This window comes from Schistocerca gregaria, chromosome 3 (genome assembly GCF_023897955.1).
Source record: "Schistocerca gregaria isolate iqSchGreg1 chromosome 3, iqSchGreg1.2, whole genome shotgun sequence".
NCBI classification, from domain to species: Eukaryota; Metazoa; Arthropoda; class Insecta; order Orthoptera; family Acrididae; genus Schistocerca; species Schistocerca gregaria.
In genome coordinates this window covers 341,440,662-341,463,386 of record NC_064922.1, presented here as the reverse complement: position 1 = coordinate 341,463,386, position 22,725 = coordinate 341,440,662, and the positions used below count along the sequence as shown (strand labels likewise).

General features: G+C 37.1%; 1 protein-coding gene across 4 annotated transcripts in view; it reads left to right on the top strand.

Moving 5' to 3' along the window:
• LOC126356040 (uncharacterized) overlaps positions 1–21,150 on the top strand; it is a 979,035-nt gene extending 957,885 nt beyond the window's left edge. For all 4 annotated transcript variants that reach the window (XM_050006716.1, XM_050006720.1, XM_050006718.1 and 1 more), the window contains 2 exons: positions 13,725–13,867; positions 18,665–21,150. In XM_050006716.1, the coding sequence (XP_049862673.1) occupies positions 13,725–13,867; positions 18,665–19,378 (857 nt within the window). In that variant the 3' untranslated portion in view covers positions 19,379–21,150. The remainder of the gene's footprint in view (positions 1–13,724; positions 13,868–18,664) is intronic.
• The last annotated feature ends 1,575 nt before the right edge of the window (positions 21,151–22,725 follow it).

Sequence of the window (22,725 nt, the reverse complement as noted above, 5' to 3'; positions counted from 1 at the left end):
TATCAACCTGTTTGCAGTTTCTGAAGAATATCACAGTATGATTTGAGAATGTTAACCAACTCATATCATTAAACCATGCGTAATAAAAGGTGTCATTGACTTTAAAACTCTTCCATCTTTCAAAGATACAAATACAGTTTGAGAAAAAGAAAGGGAACTAGAAAAATAATTCTGAATCAGAAATGTTACATTACATTTACCCGTAAATGATTTGGTCAATTTTCTTTAATTGGAGAGGGTAAACAATTATCTAAGAATATGCTATTATTTGTATATTAACCAAGCAACATTAAGATGGTTTAGTTTTTTATTATACATAACAGTGGTATCATTTTACTTTTATTGTTAATATTTTGTCAAGACTTGCATCAGCAGTTGACTGCACTAGACAGAAGATAAAATAATATTTTGTTACATTACACAGGTGAGGGGAATCTGAGAGTATTATGAAAAGGATAGATAGTTACCATTTAGTGGAGATGCAGATAGGTTCAACAAAAAGACTGTGAAACAAGCAAGCATGAAACCAAAGAGACCTTCATCAGATTTGGACCCCCCCCCCCCCCCACACACACTGCAAATGCAACTCACATACGCATGACCACAGTATCTGGTTTCCTCGCCTACTCCTTGTTCATTAATGTACTGCATCATCGCCACAGTCATCTTGAACAGTTCTGATTGTCAAATAAGATTTCTCCTTTCATCTATTCTTGTCTCCTCCTCTTGTATAATTTTCCCCTTCGCCACCATTTCCACAATATTGCTTTCAGCCAGTTTATGAACTTCATCATGTGCTGTCCACTCTGTGTCACCCTTTGAATCAATACCCTCACAGCCTGAGACATTTTTGAGCAAAAAATCTATATCATAATTTCCTTGTTTAGTTTCAGTTTCACACATGGATTCAAAGTTAAAATGTCCACCTTAGTAGCATAAAAGAATTTTTGAAGATCTTACAAGTGACACATTCAGATTTTCTCCTTGGGTTTTGGCCAACCACCTTGTGGCATATATCAAGTCAATCCTCTTCAGAATAGGTACACAGTCTTCATTATTATCAGTCACTGACATCAATTAACTAAGAAGACGGTGATGATACATCTTCTCTAGCATTTAAAGGGTGTCTTGGTCTATCGGCTAACAAAGAGTAATCACATTTGTTGTTAAAAATAATGTTTTGCTATCTACATCCTCAAGTTTGTCACCGGCAGATTGTGAAGGTGCGATGTTGAGAAGCAACAGAGCTTTGATTGGTAAATTGTTATCTTTCAAATATTTCTCTGCTGTTGTTGTTGTGGTCTTCAGTCCAGACACTGGTTCGATGCAGCCCTCCATGCAACTCTACCCTGTGCAAGCTGCTTCATCTCCCAGTATGTACTGCAGCCTACATTCTTTTGAATCTGCTTAGTGTATTCATCTCTTGCTCTCCCTCTATGATTTTACCCTCCACACTGCCCTCCAATACTAAATTGGTGATCCCTTGATGCCTCAGAACATGTCCTACCAACCAATCCCTTCTTCTTGTCAAGTTGTGCCACAAACTCCTCTTCTCCCCAATTCTATTCAACACCTCCTCATTAGTTATGTGATCGACCCATCTAATCTTCAGCATTCTTCTGTAGCACCACATTTCGAAAGCTTCTATTCTCTTATGGTCCAAACAATTTATCATCCATGTTTCACTTCCATACATTGCACTCCATACAAATACTTTTAGAAACAACATCCTGACACTGAAATCTATACTCCATATTAACAAATTTCTCTTCTTCAGAAATGCTTTCCTTGCCACTGCTGGTCCTCTCGACTTCAACCATCATCAGTTATTTTTCTCCCCAAATAGCAAAACTCCTTTACTACTTTAAGTGGCTCATTTCCTAATCTAATTCCCTCAGCATCACCTGACTTAATTCGACTACATTCCATTATCCTCGTTTTGCTTTTGTTGATGCTTGTCTTATATTCTCCTTTCAAGACACTGTCCATTCCATTCAACAGCTCTTCCAAGTACTTTGCTGTCTCTGACAGAATTACAATGTCATCGGTGAACCTCAAAGTTTTTATTTCTTCTCCATGGATTTTAATACTTACTCCAAATTTTTCTTTTGTTTCCTTTACTGACTGCTCAATATACAGATTGAGTAACATTGGGGAGAGGCTATAATCCTGTCTCACTCCCTTCCCAACCATTGCTTCCCTTTCATGCCCCTCGACTCTAATAACTGCCATCTGGTTTCTGTACAAATTGTAAATAGTCTTTCACTCCCTGTATTTTACCCCTGCCACCTTCAGAATTTGAAAGAGAATATTCCAGTCAACATGGTCAAAAGTTTTCTCTAAGTCTAAAAATGCTAGATATGTGGGTTTGCCTTTTCTTAATCTAGTTTCTAAGATAAGTCGTAGGGTCAGTATTGCCTCACATGTTCCAATATTTCTAAAGAATCCAAACTGATCTTGGCTTCTACCAGTTTTTCCATTTGTCTGTAAAGAATTCGTGTTAGTATTTTGCAGCTGTGACTTATTAAACTGATAGTTCAGTAATTTTCACATCCGTCAACACCTGCTTTCTTTGGGATTGGAATTATTATATTCTTCTTGAAGTCTGAGGGTATTTCACCTGTCTCATACATCTTTGTCACCAGATGGTAGAGTTTTGTCAGGACTGGCTCTCCCAATGCTGTCAGTAGTTCTAATGGAATGTTTTCTACAGCCAGGGCCTTGTTTTGACTTAATTATTTCAGTGCTCTGTCAAAATCTTCACGCAGTATCATATCTCCCATTTCATCTTCATCTGCATCCTCTTCCATTTCTATAATATTGTCCTCAAGCACATCGCCCTTGTATGGACCCACTATATAACGCTTCCACCTTTCTGCTTTCCCTTCTTTGCTTAGAATTGGGTTTCCAGCTGAGCTCTTGATATTCATGCAAGCGGCTCTCTTTTCTCCAAAGGTCTCTCTAATTTTCCTGTAGGCAGTATCTATCTTACCCCTAGTGGCATGTGCCTCTACATCCTTACATTTGTCCTCTAGCCATCCCTGCTTAGCCATTTTGCACTTCCTGTTGATCTCATTTTTGAGACGTTTGTATTCCTTTTTGCCTGTTTCATTTACTGCATGTTTATATTTTCTTCTTTCATCGATTAAATTCCATATTTCTTCTGGTACCCAAGGATTTCTATAAGCCCTTGTTTTTTTTTTTTTTTTTATCTACAAATTCATTTTGGAACCAGGTTTGTGAACATTTCTGAATTCATCCATGCTTTCTTCTGGTGAGTGTAACGTAGGGGCAGCGATTTGATTTTTCAGGTTTTTGTAAACTCTAGTTTCTGTGACTTCACTATTAATGTAAGCCTAAGCTTGTGTTTGCAAGTTGCTTTACTGCAAGCTAACATGGATGCGCGGACACCTTAAAGTGTTTCTGTAGGATGCATTTTGTAATTTAAACCACTCGCAGCATAATAGTACAACAGTCCACCAGAAATTCACTCCTAGACATTTAACTTTGAAAGATAGTCTTTGAACAATGGCACAGCCTCTTTGTTAGCAGATAAAGCCTCTCCACTAATGCTAATCTGGCAAATACCAAATCATTTTCTCCACTGATCTAATCATCCATTACTGGCAGTAAATCCTATATTTTCTCCTTGCAGTGCTTTTTCCTGGTATATGGGTTCACTAATTGACAAACCTTTTTCTCTTAAATGTCCATGCCATAAAAATAAAGCTTCCTCAACTTCTACATGTTGTCTTCCTTACCTTGATTCCACTTCCACTAACTTGAGAAGCTTACCATTTTTCAATTTCTGCTTGATTTTTCTTCCAGTCTCCAACAGTATTTTTTCCTAAGTATTGTCTGTTGAAGAGTGGTTCCAGTAATTTATTCAGTTCCTTATAATTCTGACTCCTGATGTGCTAGAAGCACAAAAGCCATACAAAACATTTTGAAAGGCCACTTTGCATTGTAGCTGGTGCACACTTGCAGGAGCTTTGGAAAGGTACAGTACAAACTATAAATTAATCCTCATTTTACCATGGAGAAATATATTTTTGCAAAGGACACCAAAGACAGTAGCAAATGTTCCGCTTACAAAGAGGAGATTTGTTAAAGTTGAAAATAACTTGTCTGAAGCACGCAGAAGCCGTGGGAGTTCTTCATAGTGAAATAAATGTAACTTATTTGAAATGGAAGAGACAAGCAACCTCTCGCCAGCAGAAGAGTGATGGTTGGCACATAAAGACAGTGAGAACATCAGAAAATCACATCAGGAAAGTATTGCCTGAGAACTGTGACTAGGCGTTTGATGCAGTTCCGCACTTACACCTTGTGATCAACGAACAAGTGTTATCAGATCAGCTATGTGAGTGGATTGAAGGGTTCCCGGGAATCAAAACACTGCATATCTTTCTTAATGATGAGTCTTTAGATGTGTAAGTAGCTTCAAGTTTCTGAATCATTACTTTCTCAATATATATCATTGATCTAGTGGACAACATCAGAAGCCCCATGAGGTGGTTTGTGGATGATGCTGTTGCAGGTAGAAAAGTAGCGACACCAAAAAATTTTTGGGAAATGTAGGAAGATCTATAGAAGATTATTCAATTATTATGTGTTTACACAATTGCCAACCATGGGAAACAGCCACATTCAAGAAATAGCTGAAAGTATGCATTTGGGAAGAATACACACAAAACTAATTTTAGGAAACTCAGATTGCCACACAGAAATTCACTGGAAGTATCCTCAGGAAGTGAAGTCCACTGATGAAGAAGATAGTTTAGAAGTGTGCCAACCACAAATAACATTGTTTGGTACCATTCCATTGTTGGTTTAAAATTCTGAGACCACTTCTATTCCTTCATTGTTGCTTCAGCTAACAGCGATAAGCTGTTTTTTATACATCCAAGGGAGCAGCAGTAATATAAAATAAACACTGAGCCAGATGAGAAAAAATTTTCTATCCATGCAAGAAAATTACCCAGATTCTGAGCTAGTAGCACAGCCCCTTAATGAGGCAGTTGCCTATGAGATAATTGTTAATGAATAAGTATTTTATGGGGATATGATGCAACTGCACTGTTTAATGCTTCGAATGTGTCATTATTGTGCAGTACCCATTGTACATGGCAACACAGTGATACAGTGAAAGTTTATTTTATTATTGTTCAATAAAACAATGATTTAACTCATAAGCTTCATCCGTAATTGTTGATTAAACTAGGATTGAACTGCGATTTTGCTCATACATGTTTACCTGGTAACATAAAAAGAGCTGTCCTTTACATGTATATAAAATGTAACACATGCCCACTGGTGTTATGAAAATTGGCGTATTCGCTCAAGGGTTAGCAAGTGCAAAACTTCATGAAGATACCCATCAAACGCCAGTGGCCGGCATTACAAGACCGATGTTGTGTGTCATGGTCTGGTTTACTCGTCGAATAATGACAGTTCTATGACTGTACAGTGTTAGCCAACATATTATTTCCTCTTATGTGTATCTCATTGAAAGGCCATGAAGCTGAAATTAGAAAGGCTCAAAATTATATGGAGACTTACCCAGTAGTCATTCGTGCCACACATCCTTCATAAATATAACAGGTAAGGGAGCAATGACAGTCGTACTACGTGATGTACGTACCCTCCCTCACACACATAAGTTGTCCTGTTGGTTTTACATATAGGAAAAAAATACAAAAGGTGTTATGTTGTATGTGGGGTAGACCAGTAGAATAGTAAAGGTGAAGTGCATGAAATTTAATTATCACTTCTGACTAAAAAAGCCAAACATGTCATGTTACCAAACACTACCTGGAGTGTAATCATCAAATGAGATAAGACAAAGCAGTAGCATGTTGTAGGATCAAATTTTCGGGGGCGATGCAGTTAAGCAGACAATTGAAATAAGTAAGCTGGAAAACTTTGTTTATAGAGTGGTGGTTTTAGTTTAGGCTAGGCTTCGGATCTGGCACTCTGATGTTAAGATTTTGGTAGTAACTCATCTGTCACAGCCAGGCAACACAGATATGGTGTACATTTCACTGAGCAGTGGTGTGGACACACAAAAACAAATGAGCACCAAAGATTATTGCAGGCACTATAAATAGAGGAACAAAACTAATAATACATCAAATCGGCTTGTTGAGTAAATAAGAACATCTAAACTAACTGGTAGGAGCACTAGAACAAGATGTAGAAAAACTTACTGTAATTTATATTCATTAAACATGAATTAAGTTGTGAACTGATTAAATAATGCCCTTGCCAAAGTCCCTACTGTCTGATGTTTTATGTCAGTATGTAAGTAACGAAAATTAAGTAATTGAAACTCCCGGTTGGAATATCAGTAATATTAAGAAATAGATAGATTGCTACTCACTGTACAGATAACTCGTTGAGTTGCAGACAGGCACAATGAAAAGTCTGTTACATGTTATAGCTTTTGACCAAAACCTTCTTCAGCGAAGAAAACACACAGCCACACAAGCAAATAAACCTCATGCACACATGATCACTACCACCTATGCACTGCCGGTAGTAGTAGTCGTGTGCTTGCTTGTGTGAATGTTTGTGTGTTTTCTTTGCTGAAGAAGGCTTTGGCTGAAAGCTATAATATGTAACAGTCTTTCCATTGTGTGTGTTTGCAACTCAGTGGGTCATCTTTACAGTGAGCAGCAATGTATCCATTTCCAAGTATTATTAATGAAAATTAATTTCTGTTCTGTGTAAGGATTTCGTTTAGAAACTTGTGACACCATCTATATATCTGTGAAAGTATACGGGCTTAGATTGAAAAAACACCGGATTGCGAAATGAATGAAAGTTTCTTTGAAGGTACACATCTGTGAAATAAAATTCTACTGTTGGTTATCTTTCACTACCACAACTGCCCCACTCCCATGCTTCGTAACATGTTTGGTGTGATGTCTACAAGGTGGTCACAATTTAGTTGCCCAAACCTGTCGCTCCTGACATTATCCAGTGTGTCAGAAAAGTTTGTGAGATGAGACACTGGATGTTTCAGCAGGTCCCAAGTGTGCTTAGTCAGTTCATGTTGGCAGATACGGCTGACCATTCCGTTGGGTTGCTTGCTGGCTCCTGGAACAAGGTCCTCAAAATGTGGATGAGATATGCCCATGCATTATCCTATCAACAGAAACACACTTTGCTGAAATGTTGATTATAGGGTTGGACAATGGACTGGAGGTTACTGTTCCAATACTGCACAGTCCTCTAATTACTTTTTATAGCATGGATATATCCCGACATTCCTAAAAGTGACTGTCACAGCCATCCTCTTTGCACCTAAAGAGACAGTATGCTGTCTGTTGCATTCATGTTGGGGTAGCTACAATCCAGTATTTGTAATAATGGTGAACTGGTGATGTCACCATCTACTACCAGGCATATCTTCATTTTTTAAATTGTTTTTAATTTTTTTGAATGTTCAGAGCTCATTGCTGTGGTGTATTCCAGTTCAGTTGCTAACTTCCCACACTCATAGTCCTCCTTGTTGTAATGAAACTCGTGGTATAAGTTTGAAGTGACATTTAAAAGCATGTTTACGGGCTGAAAAGGGTACACAAGCACCATTATTGTGTTCACAGTTGGAGACATAGTCAGCTCTACTGAAGTGACACAACAATAAAGCTTCACTTTTACCTCAATTACACAGGTGGCTGTACCTAATGATTCCTGTGATAAAAGATCATTGAGAAAGAGGTTAAAAGTAAATAAAAGAACAAAAAAAACATTTACTTCTTTTTGAACAGTTGATAGATCACCACCAGTTCTATGATTAAATCTTGACAGTTGACTGCCCTTCAGTTCCGTTCTGTTCTCGGTAAAACTCAAATCACAACACATCTTTTGTAATTTCTCATATTGTTAGGATGCAAGTAACTGCATTATGAGAAATATATAAATGAGGCATCTTCAGTAGTGTTTAACACTAAAATAATTTGCATTCCTTTCTGCCTTGAACCTTGACATTTTCTTGTGGGATATTTGATTGATGATGTTATTTATAGTTGGTAAATGCAGAATAAAGTTCCAGATCTACAGTGTTGTTACCTTTCATTTAAGTATTTTCAGAACTTAGTAACAGTAGGTTGGTATGATGTAAAAGAGTTACATTCTGATATCAAACTAAGCAATCGTTACTGTCATGTACGCTTGTTAGTAATTGAATTGGAGAAGCTGCAATTTTGGGAGGAGAGCATTCTTCTTGCTCCTGTGAATGGAACTTCCCCAATGTGTCATGTGATCATGTTAGACAGTGTACTATCCATTGTAAGGATTGTTGAGTGCACCAGTTGTTGGGTACAGAAGGTACCGTTTCGTTGCATAATTTTTTTTTTCATCACATGTTGCTGGGCACAGGAACTCTGCCATTGGATGCACAGGGCATGAAAATAGCTCACTCATACTGATGAGACATGGCTCACATCGAGGATGTCAAATTAAACACCTTTCAGCTGTCTAGTTTCCAAACTTATTTTATTTGGCTACCAGTTTCAGTGATTTACTATGCCATCATCAGGCATAGCGACCAATATGTAGGAAGATTCCACCTTGGTTTTGATCAAACCAACCTACATGTTGGTCAGGGGTCTGAAGATGGCATAATAAATCGCTGAAACTGGTAGCCAAATAAAATAACTTTGGAAACTGAGATGGCTGAAAGGTGTTTTAAGTTGATATCCTCTACTGAACAGCTGAGTCCCACAACCATCTCTGAAAAGATAGGCATACAAAGATGGTTCACACTGGTTGCGCTGTTTGGAACATGGTAGGAATTTGAGAATGATGTGAGGTGAAACATCTCACTCTCTAAAAGGCAGGTCCTGGATATATTTGTGTGTGGCAGATGTTTACGAGCGATGTAATATGACATCTCATATGTATGCCATTCTCTGTCACTGGCAAGTGGCGAATGAACATGCAGTGTGACTATGTGTATTTTATATTTACCCCTCCTCCCCCTTTCCCCCTCCCCAAGCAGGCAATGTGTACCACCAACAAGACTGATTTCAGGAAAGCTCCAAAGGCATACAGGCCTTTCTGTGATGTCTTTTATTACCTGACCTCAGTGTTGTAGACACATTTTAGGATGCCATCAAGCGAGATATGTGTGCATAGGTGCCATCTCCATGCAATCTCTGTGATTTTTAGGTGGCAGTTAAGTAGTTATAGTTCAGGATGGCTCCCCAATGCTTTTGATGTGGAATCAGGGCCATAATGCACTCTACTAAGTATTTTGTGAACTTTAACACACACACATGTTAAGAAAAGCAGTTTTCATGTTCATAGCAGGATAACTGTGCTAGGCCTAATATTTGGAATGAAATTCATGCCTGTGAAATAGTGGGGAAAGTCATTGACTTGATTAGCAGTTTTTCAGAAGCTTCGGTGACAATATTTATGGAAACAGTTCTATGTCAATGAAGAGAATCTGAAATCATTGTGTCCTTGCCTTCCATCCATCCTTTCTTTTCTTTTCAAAGAGAAAAAGACAAACTGATTATTTGGGGATGACTGACATATTATTTTTATTATCATCAATGACCAAATTTAGGTTCTAAGAGTCACGGAGGAGTCCAAATAACCAGTCCTGAAATAATTCCAGTGGAGGAGGAGGAGAGAGATTACAATTAACATTCTTTATATATTGACCTCATTGAACATGAACTGTCATTATTGCACAACATATGATGTTGTCCCAAAATCATTTGGGTAACCATTTTTTATGCCTCTCTCTGAGATTCAAGTTGAATTTTGAAACAGTTCCAGAGATGGGATTTTCAACTGAGGAATGATAATGTGAAGTAGTGAAGTGAGAAATTCGTCTCCTACATGAAAACATGAACTAGCACATGACATGGTTGTGTGTTTACCATGATTTAATAGAAATTGATGTGAATTACCTGTCTTACGAGTGTAATGGTGTCCAAATCTGAGCATCAACTTTTTGTGTAGCCACTTAGCGATCCAGCTACCACTGTTTTAAGGCCTTTTGCTATGTGGCTATTTCAGATGCTCTTCTTCAGTTCTTTGTCTTGAAAAGAAAGATTTTCATAGTCTCCTGCTGGAACTTCCTTTTTGTTCAGAAATTTGAGACTAACACTGCTATAAAACCCTTTGTTAGCCTTCATACAATTGCAAGTCGTTATAGATATTATTAAGAATAAAATAAAACAATTTGTTCTCGTATGTTCTTTTACATCATGAACACTCTCTCTCTCTCTCTCTCTCTCTCTCTCTCTCTCTCTCTCTCTCTCTCTCTCTGTGTGTGTGTGTGTGTGTGTGTGTGTGTGTGTGTGTGTGTGTGTGTGTGTGTGGTGGTTGGTAAATTGTGTGTATAAACACCATCTATAATCTACTAACTCTTTCAATATTCAAGATCCTAAAATATTGCAGGTACAATATTATTAATTGTTTGCTGAAACTATTTACTGCAATTTTGATTTGATATTTCTGGTACCAAACGTGAACTTAGAAATTTTATATTGATTACTTTGCAATAAAAGGACTGAATGTAACTGAAGAAACATTGTAAATGGCTCAAAAGTTAGCTGAAAGATGCACAAATGTCACTACAGTTGTACAGTGAACCAACTCTTTAAAGAAACTTCTGGTAGAATTGATCCATTTTGAGGCTATTTCTGTTTAAAGAAAATGATTTGTCATGTAATGCCCACTGCACATTTTCTCTCATTACTTTGATGTATGGCAAACTTAGAGGCAGACCTATACGGGTCCATTGTACACTGACAACATGAGATTAGAGTAGAAGCCACAGAGTGTAGCACAGACTCTGTGGGTGCTGCAGGCAGGCAGCGGGGCCCGGCTTCTGGTGCTTCCTCTCTCAGTTGCCCCAGCCACAGCCACAGACACAGCCAGGCTCAGGGGTTGGAGGCACCTGCAACAGTGCTGGCAGCATCACCGGTCCCGGCCCCACGCCTGCGGCGGCAGAGGCACTAGGCAGGCTGCGCCGAGGTAAAGAGGCACCCGAGCTGGCGGCGGGGCACGGCTCGTAGCTTGCACACTCGTTTGCTCGCTTAACCTGGCGACTGACTGCCTGCTATTCGTCATCACTGTTCCCACCTAACTCTGCTCGCTGTGTGGAAGACTAAACTGCTTTAGTATCACTGTTTTTTTGTATTATTTATTTATTGTTTTTTGATTTGTGGAATTTAATACATTGAAATAATGCAGTGTAAGTTGTTTTTACTGACTTTTCCTTTATTCATATTCATATACAGTACATAGTTATATTGTCTTGATTGTATCCTCTGTGTCATAGAATCAATACTATATAGTTCTTAAAAAAATGCTGTGTTGATTTTTGGTGTAGTTTGTGCTGATTCAAAAACGTAAGGCAAGTGTATTTCATTGCTGAAGCTGTGTGCACGGGTAATATGACTTAAAATATACAGACTTGACTGGCGGTTTCATTTTACAGTATCTAATTGGTTGATTATGGAAACAAAAGGTTCTTTCACTAAAGAGTGTGACAGTTATGGATCTTAGTTTTTAACACAGTTTCTCCTGGTGTATTCACGTAATGGGTCACATTGACTGTTTGTAAGCTTCAAAAGATAGATGTGCAATACTTTTCCTTTTTTTGGTGATGATAATAGGGATTGTCATTGGATTGTAATTAAAATGTTGTTCAGTAAGTTTATTTTATGACTTTAAGTTAAACAATTAAAAATATTGTTTTGAACTTTGGGTGTTTACCAATTGTTTAGAGAAAATCTATGTAGATATTTAGAAATTTTTATGGCATAAGATATTTCGTTTTTGTATTACCAGTACATATGATTGTTAACATCAGGTTTTTTGTGTTAAGTAGTCTCACCCTTTGCTGTGGGTAACTCTAATTTGCTATTAACAATTTTGTTCACTAATAAAATTAAGTACAGATTTTTCTTGCTAATTAGTTCAATGTCTTGTCGTTACATTATGGCAAGAATACCAAAATAACACCAGCATTCAGTTGAGTAGCTATTTTACTGTTCGTATTAACTTGTAGCATTACAATAAATGCAGTTAATTATATTTAAATTGATATGATTGGAGGTTTTTTGTAAATAACCTTGTATATACATAAGAAATATTGGTATAGCTTTGTGTTTGCTAAATGACCCTACATAAAATGCATGTAAAATTCAAAAAAAGTGTAAATATTTTCTGTTGCAGTGTAGTAGCTTACTGGTAAAATTTATGACAAATATTCTCAACTTTGATATGGATTTTTCCCTTGATTTTTAATTTATGCTTCTGTGAATTAGACACTATGTTTAGTGGCTGTGCAAGAGGCTGAGAAGCTGTCTATAACTGTTGTGGCATAGGTTAAGAAATTGTGAGTTCTGTTGTCACCTGCTCTTCTTTTTGCTTTATTGATACACATATATGTAATTAACAAAGAAATATATAAGATAAAGGTTGTAGTCTTTAAATTGCAGCAGACACAGAAACCAACATCTGTAGAAATGCCAACTTTCCAAATCTGATGCTACTGTTCATCAGAAAAAAAGGTAAATATTGGAGAAAACAGATCTGTTTGCAGCTTAAGCAGTACCTCTCTGCACAATTCGCAAGTCAATGAAGAAACATTGCAAAGCAAGAACCAACGATGCTACAAAATGATGGCAACAAATGAGACTTGAAGTCCAGAACAGACAACATATTGGGATTATTGCAACACTAATGATGGATTGTTGTCAATTTTACTTGCAATCAGTTATGAGACTACACAGTGGGTGGAAGAAGTGCGTAGATTGTGCTACTTATGAGCAGTTGACATTTTATCATTGTGTCATATCAGCAGTGGACTATCAGAAGTTGAAAGGCATTCATGAAACTGAATGGTCAGTGTTTTTTGTAATGATTCATAAAAGCTACAAAGCCACCACTATAACGTGTGCTGAGAGAAATTTTTGTCCCAAAATTATTTTTATACTCCCTGGTCTTCTTTTGACAATTTCTTGAGACGTACACTTCGATCCTTTAAATATTTGGAATTTCATAGTTTCACATTAGGCCTTTGAAGCCTCTACACTGTTACAGTATAGCACAGAAACACCTGTAAGTTGGGCAGATGCAAAGTAAGTTTGATATTAACCCGTCAGGTTAGCTGCGCGGTCTAATGCACTGCTTCCTGGTGGATTAGTGAAGAGGTCTGGTGTGCAGGCCAGCCTGTGGATGGGTTTTAAGGTGGTTTTCCATCTGCCTCAGCAAATGCTGGCTGATTCCTCTTATTCCGCCTCAGTTACACTGTCTGCGATTGCTGCGCGAACACTGTCTCCGTGTACGTGTACACCATAATTACCGCGCAGACATTGGGGTTACACTCGTCTGGTGTGAGATGTTCCCAAGGCGGTCCACTGGAGGCCAAAATGTCTTGCAATATGAATTTTTCAGAGAGATGTTCCAGAAGCTTTGTTTTCCTTGGATGTATCTTTGAGTCAGATTTTTACAAAGGAACAGTTTCAGCCAGAGAATTAGAAACTTCTCTTTGTTTTATGCGATGAGAACAGAGACTACTTCATTTTGGGATGAACTAATGTCACTATTTGTAATCAGATAATCTCAGTCATTCTACATAGAATTTGCAGTTAATTTAACCCAAACCCTCAGTTGTATCACAAGTAACCAAGCAACTGATTGTGTGAAATTGTGTATTTCTTAAAAATATCTGTGTGGTTTTTTTACAGGAAGCGATCTGCTGGCAAGCTTCACATCAACCTTTGATCGTAAGCTGAAATCCCTGCTAAGCACCACGCAAGTGGCTGAAGAAGATGAAAACAAGATATATCGTGATCCAAGTCTCCACAGAGGGCGATCTGTGCATAGCTGGGTTAGTATATGACCAAGATATTCTAAATTGTATTGAATGTCATCTTTCATTCAGTTCCAACAGGTTGTGAAATACATAAACAGAGGAAACTGAATTAAATGGATTATGGATCAAGCTTAAACCTTGATTATGAATAGTTGGTTGCTTTCAGCTTATCATCATCACTCTCCTGCAACCAGCAAACACGTTTAGAGGGGTCAGTGAAAGATAGGGACATTAAATAATCATGGTAAACGTAAATGTTGAAACTGAAGTAAATCGTATGTAGTGTAAAAATGTTATATTTTGGCCTTCACTCGAAAGACTGGTTTGCTTCAGCTACCCTACCCTACCCTGTCCTACTATTTGGTGCAAGCCTTTTAATCTCTGTGTCATTACTGAAATGCATCAACTTGAATCTGCTTAGTGTTGCTAAGACTTGTTTTACACCACACTATATGCCGCCCCCCCCCACACACACACCTACCTTTCCCCTGCATAGCTCTTATTTTCTTCTTGTCTGTACTGTTCAGTGTCCAGGTTTGATTCCCTTAAAAGGCAACGCTCTGGACAAATGCTTGCATTCTAACAATTAAATTTGTATTAGATATTAAAATATTTCTCTTTCGGAAACATTTTCTTGTTGTTGCCAGTCTTCATTTTATATCCTCTCTATTGTGGCCACCATCAGGGTTTTTTTCTTCTCCCCTGCACAAATATCATTACCCTTGGTGATTTTTATCTTATTATCTCTTTTCAAGATACTGTCCATACACTGAATTTGTTTTCTGTGCCTGACAGAATCACACTGTCATTGGTGAATCTTAGAATTTTTATTCTTTCTCTCTGAACCTCAATTCCCATTTCAAGTTTCTCTTCGTTTTCCTGTACTTCTTGCTCTGTGTGCAGATTGAATAACATGGGGCACAGGCTACAACCCTCTCTCCAGTCTTGTTCCCATATGAATTGTAGATAACTTTTCATGACTCCCTGGATTTTATCTCTGATACATTCTGGTTTTTAAAGAGTGAATTCCAGTTGACATTATCAAAAGCTTTATGTAAATCTTCAAATGCTAAAAGTGTAAGTTTGCCTCCTGCAATTTGTCTTTCAAGATAACCTGTAGGGTCAGTATTGCTTTGGGTGTTCCTACATTTCTTTGAAATTCAAATGTATGTTCCCTCGAGATCAGCTTCGACCAGTTTTTTTTCATCCTTTCATTTTCACACTCGTCTTTTGTATGTTGGGATTAGGTTCTTTATAATGTCTGGGAGCAATGTTTCATTATTCTTAGGAAGTAATTGTAATTGTTTTTCAAAAAATAAATTGTAAAAGTTGAATAGACAATCTCACATTGGAGATTCCCCTTTCATTTATACTGTACCCGTTACTTAAAACAGATCTTGTTGAAATGTGTGCGGCCAAATAGAGATCAGCTCTTCCGTCTTTGGGAGCTAGGTCACTGGTGATGGTTTTCAGAAGCCATTCACTTTTACTTTTTCATCATTCCTTTTTTGTCTAATTATTCATGCTACACAACACAAATAGTCAATTGACAATATAATGTAACTAGGTAGATAAAAAACATCTGCTCACTGAGTGACAGCAGGAGATCACACACAAAAGAAGGTTTAACTTACACAAGCTTTCAGAGCCAGTGGCTCCTCCTTCCAGTAGAAGAGTTGAAGGGGAAGGAAGAGCAGTGAAGGAAAAGGACTGAAGTTTAGGGAAAGTGGGAGTGTACAGCATACAGACACATGGTGGGTACATGGTAAGGGGGAACAGCTGTGAGATTAGACTGGGGACCGGGTGAGGGAGAGTTTCTGTACAAGGTTGGAATGTCAGTTTGTCTGTGAAGGCCTCAGTGAGAACCTTGGTGTATTTGTAGAGGGATTGAATTTGATTCATTGGTGGCTTGGCTGTAAGGAAGGGATTTTTTGGTATGGAATAGGTGGCAGCTGTTGAACAGGACGGATTGCTGGTTGTGGGTAGGTTTAATATGGAAGGGGGTACCGATGTAGCCATCCTCAAGGCAGAGGTCAACCTCGAGGAAGGTGGCTTGTTGGGTTGAAGAGAACCATGTGAAGAAAAAGGGTCAGATGATAATGAGATTCTGGAGCTGCGGGGTATGAGATTCTGAGTGGTTAGGAAGGATTCCTGTAGATGGCCCATGTATAGGTTGACATAGGATGGTGCCTTGTGGCTTCCCATTGCCGCATCACAGAAGTCTTCAGAAGTGAAGTAATCGTGGGCGATTAGTTGGTCATGGTAACCAGGAAGGAGGTTGTAGATTTGGAATCCATTGGGCATTGGGAAAGGTAGTGTTCAGTAGCAGCAAGGCCATGGGCATTGGGGTGTTGGTGTAAAGGGAAGTAGCATCAATAGTAATGAGCAAGGAATCATGTGGTAAAAGAACAGGAACTGTGGGAAGTCAGTGGACAATGTGGTTGGTGTTTTTTATGTAGGAGAATAGGCTACAGACAGTAAGTTGAAGATGTTGGTCTAAGAGAGTAGTGTGTTGGGTTTATCGATTTTCTGGAGCATATAGAAGGTAGAAGTAGAAAAGATTCTACTTACTTTTCAGAACTATCAGAGTGGAAAGAGGAATAGATCTGGGATGCTGGGAAGGGAGGGGTAGGTCACTCAAACTTGCAGTTGAGTTGGACTGAACTGTTGTGGATGAGGGGAGATAAAAATGATTGTGAAGGCATCAGTCTTCTCTGCCCAACAAAAGAAAAAACAGTATTCTTAATATTATGGTTGTTATTATCATCTTGTATGTTGTTTAGAGATAATCTATTTAATATCTTGGTAAAGTATGATAAAGCAGATTTGATTGATGGCTGGCCTACATACCGTGGTCATTAAGTGACTGATGGAAGGGAAGATGTAGCACCATTTTTTTCATTGTGAATCGTGTTTGAGAGCATAAGTTAAGAACTTGGTCTTATGCTGTATTAAAAGGAAAATTCACTTGGGAGAACTACAAAATTGTAAGGAAATGGAATGTCTGCCTATTACTTACCTTCAGGAGACTAAGTTGCAAGTACTTCCAATATACATTTTAAAGTAGGGAAAATACAATACTAGCTTTTAAATCTGTTAGCAACTCCCTTGGGAAGATAAGTGGGTTTAGTTTGGAGGAGATTGGTAAAGATAGGCAGTTGCCCAGACAGAGGGTGAGAGGCACCCATGTGCCTCTTTTTTTTCTTTAGTGTGAAACAAATGTGTGAACAGTATTTGGCACTTAAAGTGGTATATGATTATCAGTGTTTTTATTAGGTATGTGTAGTTGTGTAGTTTTGTAGTCTGTTGCGCACTCTACCATCTTCGTATACATTCGTCAACAACAGTCCTCCACAAACTGTTTTACATATTTTAATTTTTGCCATTACAATTTATCATCTCTCTTGCTTCTTCTGCAGCTAAATTAATTACTGTGCTCTTGTTGCAAATGTCATGAAGTGTTACAGACATTGCCCCTGAGTGTAAATATAGGTTCCTAGGCTCATGGAGAACATGATCGACCAGTTCCCATGATGGAAGAACAAAGCAAGCTCCTGTGCAAATTTAAGCATGCACCACTGACAATACTATGGCCATAAATAGATAACAGATGTCAATTACTTAGGATACATAAACTTAAACGCAACAAATTGTGAAATATGCAACATTGATAAAACAGATTATAAATCCATGTAACCATTTATCTTAATCTTCTCATTTACTCTTGGTAGTACATTAAGCTCCTTTTTTTTACATTTAGTGATTGTATTACTAGACATCTTGGAACTGTATTCATAAGGCAAAATGTACACGTTTCCCTTGTCCGATACATGATTTTCTTGTAACTGATTTTCAAATTATTTTCCAGACTTAATTCATTTGATACATTAGGGTCTTATCAGTAATTATAAACTTGATTTATTTTATATCTAACTTATACATGTTCACAAATTATCAGCATTCTATTTCCATTTTTATTCAAACTTTTCTTGCAGCTACATTGCCTTCATTACTTCTGTTATCCTCCAAATAGTGTCTAACTGTTTAATTCAAAACTTTGAATTCATGAAATGTGTATGAACTATTAATATGCTGTGATGCAGCATTTCTGGTTACTATATTATTTTGGCACTTTTTGGATTCAGTTGCTGGATATTAAAAAGAAAAACAATACGTTTTGATTTGATGCTCTGTCACAAGTGAATAAAAAAACCATATTAAAATTAATTGTTGTTCTGTGCACATAATTAGCTTTTTTGTTTTCACTTATTTATTAAATATGTTACATTGTGACTTATATTGGCATACATATTAAGCACTCTTTCAAAACAAAGATGATGGTGTTTGATTAAAAGGTTCATAAATAGATGAACTTTTATAACACCACATTTTTCTTAATGGTATTATCCATTTTGATTAACTATCCCATAGGCCGCTTTTGCAAATGTGGCAGCATAGAATTCATTAAAATGTGTTAGTGCAACTATTTAAAATGAAAACACATGTGGCATGGTCAGCAACTTAAAATCAGTAAATCGTCTCATGAAACATCATCCATTTCAGGACCAGTGCTTCGGACCTGCTTCAAACTATTTAGAAATGCCTATAAAGTGAAAATAAAGTTCCGTAGTTGCATTCTTTTTCCAGGCAAGAGATGTTGGATACATCAGTGAATACTGTTGATAACTTGCTGCATGGAATATTTTTTAAAGTTTCCTTTCTTGCTTAAGCCAGAGTTATGATATCAAAATCTGTAACTCATGCTGTAAGTATTGTTGCTTAATTTATTGATCATTCTTTTCTTTCCCGTAGGATGCATGTGTGAAAGAGGGCTGTGATGCAGAACTTCCAAGATCCCAGAACAGAGAGTCCAGCACAGGACAGAAAAATGTTTCAGAGCATAAAGCAGTCCTTTCTGATCTTAAGAACACAAGTAATCTAGAAAAAGTGGACACACAAAGTGCTGAAAAAACAGATCAAGGCCTTATGTCTAATTCAAAGACAAAAATTTCAGAATCAGCTGCTAATAATGAGAAAACTGACTTGACACGAAATTCAAAATTGAGGCGTTCAGGATCTCTTACCAAAGCAGACAAGAGTGAAACTTTAGCTAACACAAAACTTAGACGGTCTGAATCATTAACTAAAGCAGAAAGATATGAATTATTATCAACTACAAAACTTAAAAGATCTGATTCTCTCACAAAGACAGAAAAGACTGAGTCAAACAACAGCAAGAGGAAACAAGAAATGCGCACATTGCGAGGCTACGGCAGGGAGAAGGAGAATGTTGCCATTCTGGTGAAACTCAAGCGAAAGAATGGTATGCCGGAAAGATCTATTAAGCGTAGGCATACTGTTGGTGGCACTAAAGACTTTGACAAATTGCATTGGGTGGATAACAGATTGCAGTACCAACAGCAACAGTTAAATGAGAAAGAGGATAAAGAAAGACGCACAAGTTCACCAGAGCTAAGCAGCCATAGTCTGCCAGAACCTATACCTCCCCTAGAGTCTCATGTCTGAAAATACTGCAGTGTAGGATGATTGCACATGCAAGTGAACTCATTTAGTTTGGGTGTGTAATTAACTCTCACACTCGGCCTCATTCACTCATCTGTATTGTACCAAATAGTCAGTGTCAAGAGTTCCTTCAGATTTGTGTAAATAATCTGCAAATCTAGTTGGGCTGGTAACAGTTTTAAAATGGAAATGAGTGTTATATTTTAAGAATTGCTATGGATATACAGTATATCATTCTGTCTTTATTGCAGTAGCCTTGAAGCTACATAAAGTGTCATTACTGGTGATATGTAGAGTAGTGTATTTGCAAGAAATTCAGAATATATCTGCTGTATTTTAGAGTGGTCAAGTTTTAAAAATAAACTTTTTATAGTTAGTTTATATTGCGCTGTAGAGAAGCTGTTCAAACATATATTCATTTAATGCCATTGTAAACTTGACAAATTGACTGAGAAAAACAATTTCAAATTAATATTTGTATCAAATAGAAAGTTACTTTTGTGATTTCTTTTGAACCAAATAGTTTTGTTGCACACATGCACATTATTTTGGTACAAGTGTTTTGCCTGGTAAACTTTACAAAAACAACTTACCTGGACTCTTACTCCAGATATATATGTATTAGTGAGCAGAGATGACCTGCACAGAAAGTATTGTGATAAAACCTTCATATTTTTCAATGTATTTATTCCATTGTTCTTGCATCGATTGTAAATAATATGTTACTTTGGCTTTCTTCTGTTAAGTAGTATCGAGACTTCATAAATTTTAATATATTAATTTTACCAAAAATCCCCCTGAATTAAACTGTTTCGTTTTGTATTATGTGTAACAGATTCAGAGTTATTTATTTGCACATATGTCGTTTCGTACAGTTTGTTAAAAAGCTGTTGTTTCGGTTTCTGTAAGAGGAGGATGATATTGTTTTAGTTTGAGCATCACGCTAGCTATAGTACAAATTACTGAATTGACTGCAATACTAAAATTTAACAATTCATCATCTTACTATAAATTGATATTTGTTGAGAAGGAGGAGTCTGTTGTGGAGAGTGTTCATAGTGTTTGTAGCAGAAGTGTAGTGTCTCAAGAGTTGCAGTTCATCAGCTTTGAATGAGTATAAAAAAGTGAAATGTGATATTTGTTTTTATTGTACAGTGTTAGAAATCTATAAAATACTTTATTTATTTACATGTATAAAGCTATAAAGTATGAAATTGTAATTTCTTTTCTTCGAGTTAGTGCAAATATGTCAATTATAAATAACGAAGAGAATTATTTTTTGTTTCACTGTAGGTTTTCAGTGATACACAATTATTTTTACAGTGTTGCCAATGTTGATATTTCCTTTTTTAAAAAAGTTATCTTAAATGCTTTTCATAAAAATAACTAGAAAATTTCATGTGATGGAAGCATATGTTTTCAGTGCTGTTGATATCCATGTAGATTAATGTATGATTTTGTATCATTCATAGAATTAATGTAGTATGTCAAAATGCCTTATACCAAAAACACCAATGATCTATTTTGGGCGCTTTTGTTCTTTCATATTTGGTTCATACTCAATTGCTGTAATATTTTACATGCAGATTACATCTGCAATGTAACTTGCAGAGATAAAGAGCTGTAAATATATACTGAAACCGGTTGAAGGGATGAGTCTGTAAAAATGTACATTATTTATACAAAATATTTGTGTCTTTGTTTGAGACTTCGTCTGATTCATTGTTGCAATATACTCAGTGTGAATAAATATTAAATGTCTGGTGGTCCATTTATGCAAAAATTTCTCATTACATCAACCCACATTATTTAAGAAGCACAAGCAATGTAGTTTGATAACACATAAAACCTTTGGCTCTACTTATAGTCTTCTCCTGCTTGCATAGTACTATACTCTCCAGTCCTTCCTCCTACTGTTCATCCTCCTCTGCACCCTTTCCCTCTTTCTCTTTCCTTCTTCTTTCTCCTCCTCCTCCTCCTTTTCCTTTTCTGCATCTTATTCTGGTGGTAGTGGTTACAAATCAGTATTTGTATTTAGCATTAGAAACAATAAAACAACATTAAGACATATGAAGGTTGTGTTGGTGGCTAATGCTACAACTACAGTTACAAATTTAAAGAATCAGATTATCATCTGTTTACATCCCCAAAAATACAATGTAGGTGGTGGTAAACAATGGTTATGATATAAATATGATGAACTGGCATGTGCACAAGGAGAGGAGGAAACAGAAAAAACAGAAGGGGATAAGTAGAAAAGGGCATTTGTAACCATGCTGGATCTCCTAGAAATGGATGAAAAATACTGAAACCATATGACATGAAGTGACATTAGCCAACAGGACCTTGGAATGTTTTGACTCTGAGCAGCTGGAACTACAGCCAGTATATTATGTGAAAACATCTCTATCATATGGATTACTGATAATGTCATCCTCTTGGGTTAAATAGTCTGGTGGTAAAATTGTCCCCTATTTGGATATCTGGGTGGTGATTGTGCAGGAGGATGGTGTCTTCAGAAACAACAAAACTGATTTTCTGCGGGTTAAAATGTGGAGTGCTGGAGCCATCTCTCATGTTCATAGGTTACCGAATTTAAAAAGACATGGATGGATTGATGTTGGATGTAGTGGGGCTCATTGAAGTGTAATGATGATAACGAATAAGAAAATAAGTTACTTTAAATATATGATAATAGCCAGGATTGACTCAAAACCAACATCCACAACAGTTGTTCCAGTTTGCTTGCCCTGACTGTTAACATACATAAAATTTAACTGCAGTTAGGGACTGGAACTCACATGTAGGAAAAAGGAAGAGAGAGAAAAATAGTAGGTGGAGTGGGGGTAAAAGGAACGAAAGGGGAAATTGCATGGCAGTTTTTACAGAGCTATAATTTAACTAAAGAATTACAAAAAACTCTTGTGCACATGGAAGAGACCTGGAGACAGCAGAAGATTTCAGATAGCTTATTTATAATGCTAAGGCAGATTTAGAAACCAGAGTAAATAGCACAGCATTTCCAGGGACAGATGTGGACTTTGACTAACATTTGTTAGTAGTGAACGTCAGGCTCAAACTGAAAAATTACAAAAAGGTAGGAAATAAAGGATGTGGAACATAGTAAATTGAATCAACCAGAGGGCAAAATTAAGCAACAATTGACTGAAATTGGGGAAGGGAATACCATAAAAGATGGATACTACTCGCTGTATAGTGGAGATGTGGGTTGCAGACAGGCACAACAAAAATACTGCTAAACAGATGAGCATTTGGCCAAAAGGCGTCCTTCTGGAGAGGAAAACACAAACACATATGTAAGCATAGTCTCGGGCTGCCGAGGCCAGACT